Here is a 19947-nt window from a genome sequence, read left to right as displayed (position 1 = left end):
ATGAGTCTCCTACGTGAAAATTACGTCGAAGAAGAAGAGGAAGAGAGCGATATAGAACCATGCGTTCCTTCAAGAAAAAAAGAAGAAAAAACCAAGACTAGATGAAGTAAGTAGTTCGCAAAAGTATAACGTATCGTACCTTCGTGACTTTCCATACGAAAATCGTATTCAGCTCTCCGCGGCTCATCGAATTAAAAAAAAAATCATGTTTGTAAGTGTGCTTTAGAAAAATCATGTGACAAGCGCATTTTTAAACCTGAGACGTTATCCTCTCTTGTTCTCCCGACCCTGCCTTTTCTACGCGCGTCGAGATCGAATTCTCGCGATATCTTGCAATTCGTAGCTGCCTTTTTGGCACGAACAATTAATGTCACGTTTGTAGAGAATTATACGCTGAAACTACTAAGAGCTGCTCGTCAGAATATTCCTTTTAATCTTCCACACGATATAAACTTCCGTGGTAATCGACTTTGAAGTTTATCATCTCGTAATCTTTTCATCGGATTTTAATCCTTTTGGGCTTAAATTTACCGAGTTTCTGAGCACTGCGTACATATGCAAGCAGAATTTCTCTGAGAAGTGGAAAACTTCGAAATTTTTGTATTTATCTGTAACGGCAAAATTTCAAGAATGTCTGGAAGTTGCGAAAATTAAGACATCGATATTTTCTTGGTTGCTTGTGGTAGCTGGTATGGCAAAGTATATGTACGAAATTTTTGGGATCTATGGGAAAATTCTCGTTTAGCAGTTACGGGTAGGAAAACTTTCAGAACCAATCGTAATTAATAAATTGACAGTGGAAAAAGTAATTGGCCGACCGCGAGCGGTTTTTCCACGCTTATTATAGCTTTAAATCGTGTTACATCTACAATTAGTTTTGAATTGTACCTCCGTAAAAACAAAAACATGTTTCTCCACTGTAACAGCACAAATGACTCCCACGCATACGTCGAATACTCGCTGCGATTCGAATTCCAGGTATTTGTAGCTGGACGATATTTCTCAAAACTAAACACTGAGATTAGAATATTCTTCTCGCATTTCTAAGATTCTCTAAGAAGAGATTCTAAGCATCTCTAGGGAGAAATTTCTTGGAAGATTATCTCTATACTCTTTACGCGCGCACGCTAGCGAACAATTCGGAAATGAACATAACGTGAACTTGGCATTATAATATACAGCATGTTGAATGCCGAAATTACCGATTTTATATACAGATTTTACGTTAATTTTATTCGAAAGCTTTGGGTCAAATTTTTCCTTCAAAGAAGATTCTTCCGTCTTCAAAAGCGATTTTCCATCATTAATCGAAATATCATTTTTGCAATGGCTTACTAGTGGGATTACGTGTTAAAACGTTCAACTTTGAAGATGATTATCTCCATCTCGGCAAGGCTAGGCTCTCTAAAAATTGATGAATCCTGTACAGATAATATCTATACTAAGCAACGCGTCGTCAAAACTTCAAAAAAATTATTAGGAAGTGAAACGACACTACAGGTGTCTTCAGACACTGCATCCAACGTAGACAAGAGCGTTGGACGCACGCAGGAAACCTCGCTTTTACGTCGCAGATGTCGACCAAAATATCAATGAGATGTCTTAGGATAATCTCATACTTATTTATATCATTAATTCGATCGACCAAGGAACAAGTGGTGAAGAACTATTAGCAGAATCCAGGGAAGGTTTTACTGGCAAGTTTTATTACAAAACATCTAAGAACGATTTACATCGTAATAAAAATAATCGCGCTATCTCGTCGCGTGACATCCGCTCGAGGTCTCGGTGATTTCTAATCGATCTACAAATACTTACACGTACATATGTACAAAACTAGTGGCCATAAACCACGTTGTCCATATTATTTTCATCTCGTTAACATATTTTGTATATTTATGATGTTATTATTTTACTAGTATAACGATTATTGCACTATATTCTATAAGATGGAGCTTTTGTACGAACTATTTCAGGAACTTTGATAACAAAGGAAAGTACTAATTTTTATCATTAACTACCCACGAGTTTACGATTTACGACAATTATTTTAACCTACGTTCTTACTCTAATTTTTATTCGCTCGCCTAATGATTGAATTTTTAGTCAATCATTGTTGATGAAAAATTGTGATGATAATTGCATTGCGGATCTTTATGCAAATTCATATTTTCGTGGATACAATAATACAATTGAAAGATTTGATACAGTCGAAAGGATTTGGGCAAAAGTTTGTTTCTATCCATTAAATATCATCGATAGTACTGTACTTTTGGATATTTTACAAAATTTTCATATGCATTCTATGAGTTTTCATATCTTCTAATCACCCATAATTGCATAAAAATCCGCTGTTTTGTGATAATGAATATTAATGACGGTGGAATTTAAGATTCCTGAATTCAGTAACTTGTCTTACTCTAATACATGTATTGCACGTTTTTGGAAGACTAAAGATTCTTTGCTCGAGATCAACGCGACAAATATTGTACTTCGTGGTGAACGCTTCGCTACAGCCTTTCAACCTCTGTGATCGAGTTTTCGCTTTTCCTCGATTTTATACTCGATCTCCGTAGCATGCTACTCCTTAAAGGTTCACCGCGAAGCGACGCTCTCATCGAATTCCTCGCACTGCATCTAGAAAATGATCGGAACATGGCGACCGGTGGTGTCTCCTCATCCTCGCGTTTCCTGTCAAAACATTGCGTTTAAAAATATTGAATCCAGTCGCTTAAAGATTTGAATAACTTCCCAACTCGGTCCTTCTCTTCTGTTCAAAAGATTTAAAAAGCATTTGAAGAAAGAAGATAGTCCAATTTTCTTCTGAGAGACTTAACAAATTTTAAGAAGAAAATAATACAAAAGCATATGAAGATGTAGGTCTAATAGAATGCTTGAGAATCTTGAACTTCGAGCTTGAAGACCTGTGAATATCTTTAAAAAAAGGAGACTGAAAGTTCCTTTATGTGATTTTACCTTCCGATACAAGGTACATCCCACATCTTCTGATCTTTTCCAAAATCCTCGCCGTCCTGCAGCGTCTGCGGAAGATCCTTATTCAACGTTTCCGGCAAAAAGAGAGTCAGAAGACCACCCATAATTCCGAGTGTGCCCAGCACAAGAAGAGGCAGGAACGACGACACAACATTGAGATACACTACGAACGGTGCGAGGATACTAGCAACGTATCCCATTATATGTATCAAAGCTACACCCTGAGCTCTAACCACAGTTGGTAATACTTCAGCCGCATATTGGAGGCCGATATTGTATGAAATGTTTATCCAAAATCGACCGAGAATTGCCAGAGAAGCTGTATATATACCTGAAAAGAAAATTTCAGCATTAGTTTCTAATTCTAGTTTTTCATGAAAAAATTTTAGAAAATTTTAAGGAATAAAAAGGAAAGAAATTATTTTATCTGTCTGTGATTGGATTTGTCTAATTGCCTATAATAGTTAATACAAGCATTTGCATTTTATAAATATTCCAAAATATACATTTTCTTCCTTTCAAAAAGCACAATGTTATACGAATGAAAAATATTTGTCTGATTAAGTCAAAATTATCGACTTACCCTATTTTTGGCTTGATATTGTATCAAGTATGTTGATTGATCAGTAATATAGAAGGTTGAATATGTAAAAACGAAATATACGAACTATTGGAAACGGCGGAAGCCCAGATGCTGAAGATACCGGAAATGACGAGGGAACCACACGCCAGCCATCTTCTGCCCCATCGATCAAGAACGAGCGTGAGGAACGTGTCAGCAGGCAGCTCGGTTGCTGCAGCAATCGTAAACGTAACAAACACGTCCAGGCCTAAATTATCGACGTTTCGTACGTGACCATCGAACACCAAAGAAATCGCCATCCTATATTTCGTAAAACAATTTCATATGATAAAGGAAAGCACGTTATCATATTTCATGTGAGAAGCAAATTCCTTGTTTCAGAAATGAAGTATTTTTAGACGAAAGATATAAAACTGTTCGTGAGATTTTTACAAGATACAATTCCGATTTTGATATCTGTTTAATAGCGATACGAACCAAATAACAATAAATAGGATCGTGATATTCCGTAGTCGTGGCGTTCTAAATAGATCCAACACGGAGTACGTTTTGTCTGCTTCCTCCTCTTTGCAGATTCTGGCACAGGTTTCCTGTTATTAGCAAATTTTTAACCAGTTAATGTCGTTTGTTTGTTTTTCTTACAAATTTATGTGAATCTGTTTGTGTACAAAAATTACGGTAAAATTCAGAAGAAAGTTTATGTTATATTTGTATGAGACGATCCTTTCGAAATCGTTTACTTGAACGTTCGCAAATTTTTTCACTTTACTTTATAAAACATCAAACCTTTGAAAGTCGATTGTCTCCTTATATCGTACATTAATGTTAATATTGCCATGATCTATTCATAGACTGAGCAGTTTCTAAGTGTTTAATCTATTTATATAAAAATTCTCAAAGATAAAAACAACATACAAATTCAATAAATAACATAGAAATTAACAGAAATTTATCGCTGGCAATTTAGGTGATGAATATGACTAAATAAAATATGACTAAATAAAACTACTAGGTTGTAAACAAATTTTCAATTACGTAAAAGATTCAATTAGAATGCATACTTCTATTCAAAGAAAATGATTATATACTTAAACGCATATAAATCGGTATTTATAGAACGCGCATAAAGTAGGAAAGATCATAAAATTACAAAATACGGAAAAGATTGCGATAATCGTTTTCTTTACCCGGAATCGTTTATAGATGTCATCGGGCACCTTGGTGCCGTTTATTCGCTCGAATTTACCAAGGATTTTAATGGCCCTGTCTATCTGACCTTGGCTGACCAGCCATCGAGCGCTTTCCGGTATCAACCATGGCGTCCCTACGGCTAGAACAAGAGGAACCGAGGTGACAATACAGGTCATCCTCCAGTCGGCCAAATAATAGGCGATCCAGGGTAGAATGCAAGTTGCAAATGTGAAGAATATTGCGATCGACATATTCGCCACGAACGTCCTCCACTTTGGTCCAACGTATTCTAATACTGGAATAAAAAACATAATATTTAGAAGAATCATCTGTGAAAGAAATATTCTGTGAATAAAGAATGGAACAATATATTAAGTTATCGCAGAAGTTTCTTTTGTCTCATAAGGAGATAATAGATGCACACCATTTTTTGTTTTATATTATTTTATTGAATTATATTCATTGGGACAAAATAGATCATACGTAATTCAATAAAATAATATAAAACGAAAGAAACTTTTGAGACAACCTAACGCAATATAAAGAAGAAAAATTTGAGTTACAAATATATAAAAAGTAAATATACAATATATAGATTAATTTAACAAACGTGTTGAGTTCTACGATTAAATCGTGTTTAGATCTAATAACAAAGACCTGAATAATTTCTCGATGGTTGTTCAAGCCCATTTAAATTTCCGTAAGTGTTTCGATACTTATCGACAAGAATACGTTTCTATTTACGAATTATATTTCTTAAAGATACAAAAGGTAGAATCACGCGTAACTAACAAAAAATTAACTTGAAGAAACGGAGGCATCGTTAGAGTCAAAGGATCATTTACATAATTCGAACATGAGCGTGTTACCTTGTTAAACTATTTATGATAGATATTGAAAGATCGACAAGCCTGAGATACATATTTATATCGAAACGAACATTCTCTACGAAAAGTCGAGCCTAATTCGATGAAAGCAATTGACTTCCTGAACGAACATATCGATATATATCCACAGTGCAATGACAAGTAAATATTACTCTATTTTCGTACAAGAAAACAGATTAAAACGATGAGAAGTTATCTTGAACAATTGAACTGACCTTCGCGATGAATGAATCTTGCAATTTCACGAATACGTAGACGAAATTAATGTCTGGTGCGTATACGTCCAATAAATTAGAAACGCAAGGTTGTAACTCTTTAATCGTATAACAGGACAAGATGCAGTAAACACGTGGAAATATATCATAGTGAACAACGTCTATTTGTAGTTGACGTAAAATAGGGAGTAATTGCTCTTAATGAAGCAACCGTGTTAGCCACTTAATAGTGGCTTGCTTCTAATCCGGAATCACCTTCAATTAGTTGTAACTAGTGGCTTCGTTATAATTACCGCTCGGTGGTTGTTTCTTTTTTTTTTTTTTTTTTTTTGCTTTATTATAATTGCGATGCTCGAACCATATTTACCATGGAACTCGCTTACTTATTTAAAATCAATTTGTACCACTGAATTTTACTTTTCATGCTTGATAATGAACCAATTTATAATTCATAATGAACCAAAATGACGAACGTTCGTTTAAATCACGAGTTACAGATATTTCTGTTCTCTAATCGCTAAAAATATACACAGCTCCTTTTAGCAAAGTTGATGTTACGAAAAATTATCTGAATTAATATTTATTAAATAATAATAATAGCTATAAGACAATTCCACAAATCAGATATTTTATATCGGAATTTCCTGTTTAATTCACCGTAAATTTTCTCAATACGCTCTGGATCTCTTACATATATATAACGTGTCTATACGTAACTTTTAATTCATCATTTTCTTGTAATTCTAACAAATAATGCTTAAAAACTCTGACTACATTGTGGATTATTATCTCGCACGAATACAACATTTTAAGCTATTAATCGCTTTCCTGAAAATCTGGGTCAGTTATCAGCTTCGGTACGAGACCATCAAGTAACCCGGTACCCATGAACGGAAATAATTTTCCAAATTATATCCAAACGTCTAATACTTTTCTATATAGAAATTTAATGAAAAATAAGAATAGAAGAACCTCGTATTACAAAACTCAACTTCCATGAAATCTAAATATTATTTATGCTGTCTGTAATTTCACATCTTCTTTCGCAAATCATCATCACCATCATCATCATCACCATTGCGACAGCCATTCTAAAATATATGTATCATTAATTTAATAGAAAATAAGAGTAGAAGAACCTCACGTTATAAAAATCAATATTCATAAAACCAACAAAATATCGTTTTTTAAATATACGTATCATTCGGTTTATATTGCCATTAAAATTATTCCCTTTACAACGCGTAGATAGGGCGAGGAGATCTCTTCTGAAGAAGAGATATTATTCTCATAGAAAGGATACAGAAAGGAAAAGAAGACGTAAAGAAGCTTCTCTGAGACCACTCGTTTCATCACTTCGCCTCTCAAGGTTTATTGCCTTCAACGTTACATTATTCGCGCAGAAAAAGTATTCGCTTTTCTCCCAGCTGTTTCCGTCACCCTGCAATTTTATATCGTGTTACCGTTCGATCAAAAGCCACGACTCATTTACTGTAAACGAAGATTCCGTGTGGCACAGTTAGCAAAGATAAATTACAGACGATCGTATTAATAATAATAATCTGACCGATATCTCGCGTGTTCGCAATGCGACCGATCGAGAAACGCGAGCACCGTCCAACGCAAGGACGTTGTTAACGTTTCGAAACTGATTAACGTTCGTTCTCTTCTTTCTTTTCTTTCGTCTCTTCCTTCTCGCCTGTTAGCTACAGCGACTCGTAAAAGTATCTTAGCATTTATAGACATTTTTTATTTATTTATATTTATTATATATTATGGTATCATAATTAGTACAACAAAGTATTATTATATTTCTGTTATATGTTCATAGATATATTGGAATTTCATTAGGATCGTAATAAAATCGTATAATAATTATATCGAATATGATGTCAGAATTATACATACGGTTATCATAATGCAGAGTTTGAATTAAGTAAATTTGAAAATATATATAGAAGATATAAAATTATTTAGCGTAAGTATATATTTCACAGTGATCACAAAAATATTTGATTATAAAAATAGTCAAACATTTATTATATTAATAAATCCCGATATTTGATAAACATTCATTACATGTTTAAGATAACTATCCATGCTGTATATTTGTACTAAATAAATGTTTGCATTAAATATCTCGTAACTTCTATGTGCATCTTCAGAAATGCTTCAAACTTTACCAATATAATCATTACAATGCTAATGAAATTTCAGAATGTTTTATATAACACATATTGTACATACATAAAATTTTTCTGTGGTAAATGTGTAAATGCTTTTATAAACTACTATGTTTACACGCTTTGCTGTCTCGTTGCATATTTTCCTCCCACTGTTAGCATTATCTGCAATTTGTATGTGAGTTGTATGAAGTTGATCGAATTCTATGCTTTCAACGAGCCGGTCGAGTGAGTTTCTGCTTGAATAAGTTATAAATCGTGGCGGGAAGAAAGGCACGTGTTATTGATATCGAATGGTTAGTTGGAATGTTGAATAGGAATTTAAAGAACCAACTCAAACTTTGTCGATAATAAATATATGGAAAATATGACTACAAATAATACGTCAAATATAATGGAAATATTCTATAGGATATTTGAATGTTTATTAGAGAATTTTAATAATAATATGGAACATAAAGAAGAAAGAAATTCGATGATACTAAATAACGATGATACTGAAAATTTCAGTGATTTTTATTAATATAAAATTAACATTAATATAAATAAAAACAAAATCTGTTATAAATGATATAGACGAACTTTTTAACTAAATATCGTTAGAAAGAAAAGTGACACAACTACACATACGAAACAATACAAAAAATCCGCATCTATCTAGAGAAATTTGTTATGAATATCAAAGTCTGTATGAATACGTATACTAATACGTAAAGCTTCTAAAGCTTTAAATTTTTAACATTTAAAAAGAGGTACAAAGATATTTCTATTAAAATATATATGATATTTTCCACAGTATTTTCTATGCATTTTCTACAATTAAAGATTTCCTCGTTCCTATCGATTTTCCTCTGGTTGTGAAACCCTCGGATAATCACGTCTCTTTCATTTTATCTTCGCTACGCTCGATTATAAATACGGAACCGAACATAGAATTATTTGCAAATCAATGAATCCGATGATGTAATTTATTACGCGCTCGAAACGAATTAGCATCACTTATTTTAGTTTCAATCAATACCTTACTTTCTCAAGTCATTGATTAAAATACGATCTATATTCTCAATATTTCTCCTTTCTCAATATTTCCGTCGAATATTCGTGATCGATCGTTTAATCGACCTTGATAATTAGAAAATTCGAACGCCAAATCATTAACGAACCAGCCACTTGCTCACGAATCTCGTCAACTTGGCCTAGTTTTGTCGAACAAATTGTAAATTTTTCCAACCTCGGCTTGAGTCATCGAGTCACGGTTAATGCACGTCACCTGAGTTTCGTTGGTCTCGATTTTCACAATTGGAATGCTGTCAGCAGGACAACTTGCTATTCGATCAAGAAAACCCGTTTCAATGACTCGTCTGATGAACTGTCTACCGTTAAAGTTACGTTAGATCGGTGTGACGTTTATGCGCGCTTATAGTTTCTTCCTAATAGTTTCAATCAGCGTTTTCTTTTGGGTCTTAACGCTGTACTTCAACCCTTTCAGGGTATAAAATATCTTTTAAGACAGAGACTAGTCTAGATTTTCTCTTCAGTATATTGATATTAGAACAATAACTGGAAAATATATTTCTACAGTATTATAATTGAAATTTTTTCATGTAGAGTTATAATAAAATTTTGTATTATAAATTGCCTGTATTATAGATATCAGACAATGAATTCAGCATGAATTATATCGATCTTATATTAAACGATTTATTAGAATTTTCAATGGAATATTTAAAATGTTATTTAATTGTTTTATATTATTATGTGATATTTTTAAGAATTTTAAATAAGTTTGTTAGAAGAAGATGTTCCTTAGCTCACAACAAGCGTTTATTTTAATTAAGACCATATACATGTATGTATGTATATATATACATAGATTTATAATTGTGGAAGCGTTCGTTGTAGAACCATTCATTGGTTACCTTCGCTTTCTGTTGGGAAGTGGAAATTTATGAAAACCCTGGTATACTATAGTCGTCCAGAAATGAAAAGCAATTTTGAACAACTAACCCTTTGTAATCAGAATATTGTCTCGTTAAAAGAGAAAACAAAATTATAATTGATTGCGAGTATAGAGGGAAAATATTAGTATAGAAAATGATTGCGAAGTAACTACTTTTAAATATTATAAATATTCAGTGGTATATATAAATCCAAATATCTTAAAGTTTGATATTTTTATCTTACATAAAATTCTTCTAAAATTCTATTCAATGGTATATATAAATCCAAATATCTTAAAGTTTGATATTTTTATCTTACACAAAATTCTTATAAAATAGGAAAATTAACTTTTCTCTGTCTCTCTCCCTCTCTTTGATATAAACGCTGCAGTTAAAAAATAAAAATGTATGACCTCATGTATATTCATATGTATTTAAATACCTTCGTAACTTTGAATGGTTTTCAATTTCATTTGAATTGTTGCAACGTGAGTTCTGTTGCAAAATTCATATACTTGTAGAAACGTCAATCGTAAATCAAGCATAACAACAGTTTTACAGTGTGTTGTAGAGATTACTTTGTAATTTAAACTTGGAGATCTTCCTGCTTACAGTAATTACAAAAAGTAACTGTACACCATTGTATTTAGAACAGCATTTATATGTATATCAATTAATTAAGACTAAGTCTTAAGATAAGACTGAGATAAGTCTTAAGATAAGATATTAGCTTTCGTATCATTTGTAATACTTCCATACATGTTTACAAATAATTAATACTATCAAAATGAAACGTAAAACCTGATTTAAAAAAAAGGAAGAAAGACGCTTCATTGGGAAATAAGGGTACATACGTACAAGTACTTTTTGTAGCCACTGTGTGTCTTTCAAACTCAACTCCAAGGCAAAAAAGAAATAATTGAAAAACGGTTACCTAATATGTACATCATAGTGAAGCAATTATCGAAGGCGAATCCAACGAAGAAACGACACAAAGTGAACTGCCAGAAGCTAACCGTGAACGCAGTAGCCACCCCAGCGAGAAACCCCATTAAATTAGCTCCGATCAAAGCTGGTATTCTTCCATATTGATCAGCGATCCATCCAAAAATTAATCCTCCGAAGATAGCGCCGATGAAGAAGATACTTTGAGCTATGGTTGGCAGTGCATCATACTGACAAACCCATCCCAGCTGTAACAGAAAACTACAGTCGAATGATTTACTTCTGATCACGACCAGCATCGCAGGAATTTTATAGCAATTTTAACGCATCGATTAAAAGAATTTTCGACCAAAGTTTCGAAATTCCTAATGAAACGCGCCTCTGTCCTTTTCTCTTTCCTTTTGAGGAAAAAAGAAGGAGAAACTTAAGACTTCTCGCATCCTTCTTCCGGATGCTTGCTACCCCTCGAGGAACAATTCTCCTCCTGGCGAGCAAGGCAAAGTTCATGGAAATCCACTGGAGCAAAAAGTCTCGCAGTTTATGTCGAACAAATCTGCGTGTTCACGGTGTTGTTCGTTTTATTAAGGTTTCTTTTCAATCCGGTATTTTCAATTTCAGTTTTATCGCAACCTAGTTTTATCAGCTTTCATAACTCGAAATTTTTTATCCATTTTTTTTTTAAAGTATTTTTAGAGATACTTATTCGATTGTATCTTATTTGGCAGTGCAACGCTTGAATTTAGAATGTACTTTGTAATTTCACTATATGCACTAATTATTACTGCAGTATGTACTAGTAATTCTGTTACGTACTATAATTTTCCTCTTTGGAAATCGACATTGTTAATTTTCCCACTTTTGAACTATCGATCTTTCCACAAACATTTATTCGTCCCTTTCCATTGTTCTTCTTTCTTTCCAAAAATTGTACACTACGCTTATTTTTTATCGAAATAGGTCATGCAAATAATCGAATACGACATACACAGTATAAAGGGATTAATTGGTAGGAACAGATAAAATAATCAAAAAGCAGGAAATTATAGGTCGAACATTTTGTGTCACCTCGGATGCCACAGACGCATAAGGGACGGTGGTGTAATTAAATTCCCATCCTTGTTGGCAATCTTTCGTTGGCCACGATGGGTCCGGCACGTAGCTTCCATTTAGCAAAATCTCCGTGTAATTTACATCGTACATGCTGCATCTCGAGTAACCTTCGCGGTTGACTGGTATCGCTAGCGACAGCCTGAAACGAAGGAGAAGATAAGGTAGATTGGTTCACGGTCTTCGATGCCGATGGACGTTCCGACAAGCGAGTGATTAACGTTCTATTTGAAACTCGACAAAAAACATTGGGAATCTCGAATATTTGTTGAGTTAATAATACTCCATTGATTGTTAGTCGAGTCTGATAAAACGTACTTGGTTGGAATTTTATTCAAAGTGAAGAAAGTTATTTTCAATCGTAGCTGGATGTACGTTAATTGCTGTTTTCCTGTCTTTACAAATTACTCATTCTTTTTTTTCATCATTCTTTTCGATTATTATTGTCTCGTATTATCCTAGTATTATCTCGTGGTTAGCATCAACGCTTTTATCGTGTGAATTTGTTGCGTTGTGTTTGTACGAGTTAGTAGAATATACAGGGTGGTTGGTAACTGGTGGTACAAGCGGAAAGGGGGTGATTCTACGCGAAAAGAGAAGTCGAAAATATAGAATAAAAATATTTTTTTTTTAATTTTTCCATCGAGACAACGATCTACAGTGAGATCCGTTATAACGTACCGCACGCGTACCGAGCGAAAAATCAAAGTCGATTTTCGCGAAAACAAAGCCTCAAACGAAAAATTTTTATTCTATATTTTCGACTTCTTTTTTCGCGTAGAATCACCCCCTTTCCGCTTGTACCACCAGTTACCAACCTCCCTGTATAATAAACAATGCAATGAGAAATGTAAAATTTTGAAGAATTATTAAATTAGGTAAATTAAAGGAAAAGAAGTTCTGTCAAGGAACTGGATCGGATCTAAAATCGAAACAAATATTAAAGAAAGATGATCCATGATTTGCGACCTCTGACGTTTGTCGAAAACATTTACTCATTAATAACGAATGTCATTAAGATAATTCGGTGACGGTAATTACATCTGTTATTCTGATGAACGTTACATAACGAGATAGGAAGTCGATGTCATGATGACTGACGCTGTCTGAATCAAATCAACCCTATTCACAACTAGATAATACTGTCAAACAATGTTTACATTATTGTAATATGACACTTTGAAATCCATTTCGAAAGCTTCGTGAATTTCCATTGTCTTCCAATGAAATTATGAATTAATGGCGTGATTTAATGATAAAGATTATTATTATTATACACCATATCGTATTATTGTATGCCAAATAAATAATAAAACTTTCATTAGGCTTGCTGTATAATCTGCTACATTGTCTTCAACCAAATAAATATATCAATAATTTTGGCAATGACTATCATCGCATACTTTATCGAAAGAGAGAACATTGGTTCTCTTTGATCTTCGATCGTTGAATCGTCGAAAGAAAATTTCGCGGCTCAGAGAAAGTTCTCCTACAAACACGTACATAGCATAAAAATCGGTAACACACGGAAGTTCTACAGAAAAAAAATCAAAAAGACTTGTTGAGCAAGGCAAGAACTTTCCAATAGAAGGTGAGCATAATAGTAAATAACACTTGCACGGATGCTTGCGGAGGAGTCGTTGACTATATTAAACTAATACTAATTATGAAACAATGTAACAGTAACGGTACTAATCGTAATTCACATACTATCGTTAACATTATCGTAATATCGAAATTTCTTCCCACAAGATCACCGATGAATTGCATCGATTTGCGAAATTTTTAGTGTTCGATGATTATCATAGTCGAGGAAAGGTATTTACAAGATATTAGCATCCGCATTTAATCACATCTCGTAGCATCGCGACTAATCACGCGTATCGTCTAACCTTTACATGAAAATTGAACGAACGAACACTTCGAACGCATTATGCAAGTGTACGTTACATTTTTCATTCACCGGTCAAAGCTTTCAAAAACGAGATAATGAGCGAATGATACGTGGCATGCACGAAAGGAACGCATGCTTGCCCATAGAATAGCTGAAAATGATTCGAAAAGTATACTAGCAAAATAGCAATAGATTCAGATGATAACTGACCAGCCGACCAGGATTAGTCACAGCCTTTTAACAATTCTATCGATTTTTTGTTACTACTATACTTATTTACTCCAAAGCTATGATCCTACCTAGGCTAAACTAAACGTTAATTATGCCGAGACTCTCATTCTATGACTCATAGTTGGAAAATGCACTTATCCTATACGTAATCATTTATCAATTACTGAGTTCGTTAAGTTCTATTTTTGTTTGCTCAAAGGAAAAAATCTTCCATTAATTAATCTTCGCTATATCGTTGTTTGCTATTGTCTTTCGTCTAATCGACGATTATTTACCCGTTCCATCGTTGTAGAACTTTTCATTTCCGGTTCTATAATCTGATACTTAATATCATCGAATTTATTTTGAAGCACGTACGATATTAGGTCGCGGAACTTTTATGCATTTCTAAGAAATCTGAAAGTACAAAATTGCAAAGTATACGCGTGACACGAAGAAATATATAAAACATCGGAAAGTAGCGCGTTTTATAACGTTTGATCGAGGTAAAACAATCTTCTATCCAGCTTCTAGTTTTTCGTTTCGCTTTCTTTATATTCTCAAAAATATGCGTAAAAATCCGCAGGTTACGTATTATGACATAAACGGAATGGAACGAATCGATAATAAAATAAGTAGAAATTAAGAACAATGGAAGACATATTCGATTTATACTAAATATCCGCGGCTGCCCTGATACTTATTGCGAATCGTATACATACGTTCAAGTTATAATTTCTAATACCATTAGAAAGTTACGAGAATTTTAATCGAGAACGAGCTCTATACCCTTTGAACGTAATTTGTTCGCCACTTAATCGCTGCACGCGGTAAACACTAACGAGCAGCTCTTAAACAAAAGTATTTGTACGTTACGGTCAACAATGGGGTGACTAGGTTGTTGAAACGTTCACGACACAGTTGTTAACGCGTTCTCCAGTTTCATTGAAATTTTAATTGCATCAACGTAGTACGTTCTATGGTCGACGTCTTAACATAATTGTACGGGTCGAATGTCTTTACGTAAAACTGTCCCGTGCACGTTGACGATTCGCGGCCAATCAACGATATCAGGCCGAATGTTACGTGCTCAACGCTATTTTTTCGCGTTCACGCTCTCATTGTTTGCGCGAAGGTTCAACGTGTTCGCGCGGCGTACGCGATAATACGCGCTCCGGGAATTTTATCCAGGGAGCATTGTGCGAGCGCAACACGTTGCGACACCACATCCTTTGCCTCTCTCGAAACGTCTTAATAACGAATTATGGTGCAATCGAACCATGCGCGTATAGAAAAAAGCAATCGTTTCTAGCCGTTCACTTTGAACACCGCGAAGGTTAATTTGGCAACTACATATATATCCACGTATTGTGTTCCTAACGATTGCCAAATGCTATTTTCGTGCATATAGTAATGCCATCCTTTCGTTACGAAGGATTAGCATCAGAGAAATTTTCGGCTTATTACTCATATTGAAAATGTAACGTAAGATTCATCTTTTGTTTTCAGCAAATATGCAAAGATACGCACAGGTGCGTTTGAGTATTAGATCACCTACTGGTTACATTTATTGGAACGCTCTAGCGGATTTTACGCTGTAAAACATACGATGTGGATGAAAGGTCGGATTTATAATAAAATAAGCGGAAGATAAAATCAGAAAAAGGATCTCAGCAAGACGATGGTATTAGGACAGCGTTAGGAAACGATAGGCCAAGAAAAGCTGGTCGAAAGATGATCCGTAGAACTAAAGGAAAGTGTTGAGACATCGATCTGTTTCATAGCACCGATGCGAATGAAAAGCGAACTAAAAATTGTGCGTTTAGGCACTAAAATATCTATATACTATCTGGAAACTACGAAATATTACTAATCTTCTATTTACAACGAAGCTCGTAAGTCTCGTGACCAATTTACACGAAAAAAGAGCCAGCCGTCTCGCAAAAATCGCAAGATCTTCCAGTTAGAGACACGATAACGCGTTAATGAAACTTCTAATCTCTAAATGCCTAGAAAGAAATCCTTAAAAGCTGTAGATTTTTAATAAATAATCTACCGATTACGACGAAGTCCCCTGATGCTCGTAACCAATTTTACACAGAAAACGAACCACCAAAGTGGTTCTCGTAAAAATCGCAAGACCTTCGAGTTGGAGGAATGACGCGTTAACGAGAGCGTTGCGACGTATAATGTTTACAAAGTTTGCGTGGAAATTAACACAACCAGGAACAAACTGGATCGTTGTCACCGTTTACGATCGTGTATCCGAGATGAAAGAAACGGCTACCATTATGCAATCGATCGTTTCGAACTGGTAAACGGCGTAGCGAAATAAAACTCGGTGTAAGTCTTAACATACGTTCACTCGCAGGAACGTGTTTTATTGAAACTTTTACGACTCGCTACCGGCTGCTCCAGCTGTTGCATTATTTGAATAACATCGAAGGTTGTTGACCTAACAAGTGGTGACCGAACGAAGGTGCGATCCAATTGGATATGGATGTAATTACACCTTGAAATACCTTTCGTCATCGAGCATTTCCAATTCCCCGCCGAGTGTTCTCCATTTTTGCGCTTAGTCTTTACGCTCGATATCGTCGCGATTTGTAAGCACTCGCTAGCAACAGAATGTGCGATCGTCGCGCGTCGCCGTTTCGACAGAATTAACGTCGTTGGAATCTCACAACGATTGAGAAACTGCATATTTACTTCGCGCGAAAACCACGATGAACGAGTTATGTCTCGTTCGGGCTAATTTCTTTGAAGCAGTCAATGTGTCAATTTTTAATTTATCGGATGCTTCAAATACTAAGAATCGAAGATCCAGTGTGGAAAATTTGAAGGTTTAACTCGGAGATGTGAGAGTAATTTCAGGGAATAGAAGCTTAATTCCTGTTAGGGGTTGAATTTTTATACTATTTTGATATCAGTCGAACAATTCGTGGCTTTCTTTCCAATTAAATGCGAATGATTATCGGATTATCGCGATATCGCGATAAAATTTAACGAACCTTCCAACTTCCTCGTCTTTAAATATGATTTTAAGGGAAAGAGGAAGAAGAGCAGAGAGAAAGAGAGTCAGCGACCGTGCTTTTATCGGTAATTGAACGATACGCTAACATAAAAAGCATTCATCGTGAGCATCGAGGCGCCTGTGCACTGTACGCGTAGCGATCCGTCCTTGAATCACGAAGTACATATATTAAACATCGATGATGATAATAATCCTTCGTCACCGGCATCTTGCATTAATCGATGCGAGTGTTTCGAGGTGAATGTAATGCGGATGCATTTTTCGTCAGCATTGTTTACGGCTTTTGCGTTTTCATTTCTACTACTAATCTCGTTAGATTTCCAGATTATGTAATGTGAAATCTTCTCTAAGTTACCGATTTCAGCATTTTAATCTTTTATACCCCATCGTCGTCACTTTGGTAACATTGACAAGGTGCAAATTGTTCTATGAAAAAATATACTTCTATAATTAAATTTATAGTACAAATTATTTCTTGGTGTTTTCGTTGATAACAAAAAAGGAAAGTTATTGCAAGAATAAATTCGTAGCGGAAATTATTCAATTTTTCATTGATAAAAAATGTGGAAACGAAGAAAATGACGCTATATAAATAAATCTTTGGTTTTATACGCGTTGATTTAAAAAATAGAGAAAGACATATGAGTACTACGTAAAATAAAAATTCATAAATACTTATGACCGTCTCTACTCGAGGCATAATTTTTTGTTTCAAAATTCTTTAGTAGAAAAAAGTGTTAAAATTACTGATCTATCGTATGACAAAAATCTCTATCTGTAAACGATGAAGCCGTACACGACTCATTAGAGTGTTTTCGATGAAAACGAAACTGAGAATTTCCTTCTCCTGCACGAAAACGAAATAGATAACAAAAGAAAAACGATCGCCTAGTCATCGAGAAAGTACTAATTTCTCATGCAAGGTAGATAAATACCGTGACAGACACTGTACACCGTACAGTAGAATGAATCAACGTTTTACACGTAATTCATAAAAGCGACAAGACCCCGCATTTCCCTAATTATATGTTGCAAACAATAGAAAGATTCCGACTCATTTGCCTTGGATTCTTATGTACATTTACAAGAGGTACAAATACTTTTATCTAATGGAGCGATCAGATCATAAACGGAAATATGCACTGGAATGGTACGAGAGAAATTTCAAATATGGTCTTGAATCTAATTTTATTTTACAAAGAACTATATTAAACTTTGCTCTTAATTTATCGAGCAGAGTGATCGATGAACTTGAATCTTTATGATCCTATCTGCCTTTATAAACGATAAAATGTTTCGGAAAATAAGTTCAGTTAGTGGATTCTTCTATGTACATTTTTACGAGACTATTCCTGTGCTCAGTAAACGAAGTCAATATTGGTGCCGACACGATGGAACGAATCAATTTTCGTCATTATCGATCTTAGCTTTTATCTGTATGACAAAGAATGATCAAATCGTCGAACAAATAGCTACTGACCCACTTGAAACGAATAAATAATAGCATTAAGGATAAATCAACTATAACAGATTATTTATTTTCTTTTTTTTACAAACTTTTCATATTGATGGATTTTTACAAAAGAAATTAATCTTTTATTCTATCCTTCTATCGTCTATTTCTATCCGATAAACAACATTTCTTGATTCACGCGCTTCGACTTATCAACGCTTCTGTCAAAACAAACAACGACGATAAGATCTAAAGGTGCGACTAAGATCTAAATCCAAGCGAAAGAATGCAAACACATACTTGCAGATTTCAATCTTAATTTTTTAGTTGGACTATATTTTGCAAGAAAGTACGATGTTTTACGCACCTTTCGTTCGCTGTGAGATTCTGCAGTTCCGGTACCCAGCACCAGTGATCATCCGGTATCAGCGTGATGAAGATCTGCGAGAAGTAGACCCATGCGACGAACGAAGCAAAAGGGATCATCAGAATAAACAGGATCTTCTGATAAAGACCAAAGTCCCCGACATACGGCAACAATTCGTCGAAATCTATGTCTTTCGTCTCTTCTTTGACACTCCTGTCTGCTTCTCGCGTTTGAGGGTTCATCGAGTTGCGACAGGTCACCGCGTTATTCTCGCGGTCGTTCAAATGAACGGAAGTTCCAAATTTCTCTTGCGGTGGCATTTTCTCGGAAATCATAAATTAATCGATCGATTTGAACGGAAAAGCGACCGATTATCGCTATTGGCAACGAGATCGCTTCCTTTTCGTCCAAGTCACCACCAATCTCGCTTCGGTGGTTCGTTTCGCAAGAAAAAATCGCGAATTTTACTGTTTACGTTGCCGAACACATGGTCCTGTACGTGTTCACCTCGACGTTGGCGATCAAATTTTTCACTCGATCTGGTTCGAAAGACTACGATTTTCACGGACGAGGGTCGACCACGTGGACTCCGTTCGTCGTCGACATCGCGCGAGTCAAATGATAAAAATCTTACAAGAACTGTAACAGAGTCAGGCTAGTCTGAAACGATCGATATATAGGAGCAAAAGGAGAAAACTGGACAAATCCTGACCTGAAGAGTTCGTAACTGAAACGATCAGTCTTGTAGCTGGCTATATAGCCGCCGACCGAGAGGTACTTACTCCCTCTCTTCTCCGTGTACAAGTAGAATTCAGTGCTCTGCAAGTGGCATTGAACAGAGCGGGGATCGCGTCAATCATCATCGTCATTGGCGTTTGGCTAATTTCTTTCGCACTCTCCCCGAAGACAGGTCAACGAGATCGTCGGATCGTCGGCTTGTCTCT

At 35.1% G+C, this 19947-nt stretch overlaps 1 protein-coding gene across 2 annotated transcripts; it reads right to left on the bottom strand.

Moving 5' to 3' along the window:
• Nucleotides 1-1684: 1684 nt before the first annotated feature.
• LOC138181386 (organic cation transporter protein) lies at nt 1685-19746 on the bottom strand. 2 transcript variants are annotated; one of them, XM_069116113.1, is made up of 8 exons: nt 19004-19746; nt 11985-12187; nt 10928-11188; nt 4765-5063; nt 4055-4167; nt 3663-3877; nt 2977-3325; nt 1685-2691 (listed from the first exon to the last, which is right to left on the bottom strand). In XM_069116113.1, the coding sequence occupies exons 1-8, from the start codon at nt 19336-19338 to the stop codon at nt 2511-2513; spliced, it is 1956 nt and encodes a 651-aa protein (XP_068972214.1). In that variant the 5' UTR covers nt 19339-19746; the 3' UTR covers nt 1685-2510. The 2 variants fall into 2 exon arrangements, with proteins under 2 accessions (XP_068972214.1, XP_068972215.1); XM_069116114.1 differs by having other exon boundaries at nt 10928-11186; nt 12004-12187; nt 19004-19745.
• Nucleotides 19747-19947: the final 201 nt, after the last annotated feature.

Source organism: Bombus flavifrons, chromosome 7 (genome assembly GCF_040668555.2).
Source record: "Bombus flavifrons isolate JBK064 chromosome 7, iyBomFlav1_principal, whole genome shotgun sequence".
In the NCBI taxonomy this organism is placed as follows: domain Eukaryota; kingdom Metazoa; phylum Arthropoda; class Insecta; order Hymenoptera; family Apidae; genus Bombus; species Bombus flavifrons.
Note: the sequence above shows the minus strand (reverse complement) of the source record. Positions and strands in the feature narration are given on the sequence as shown.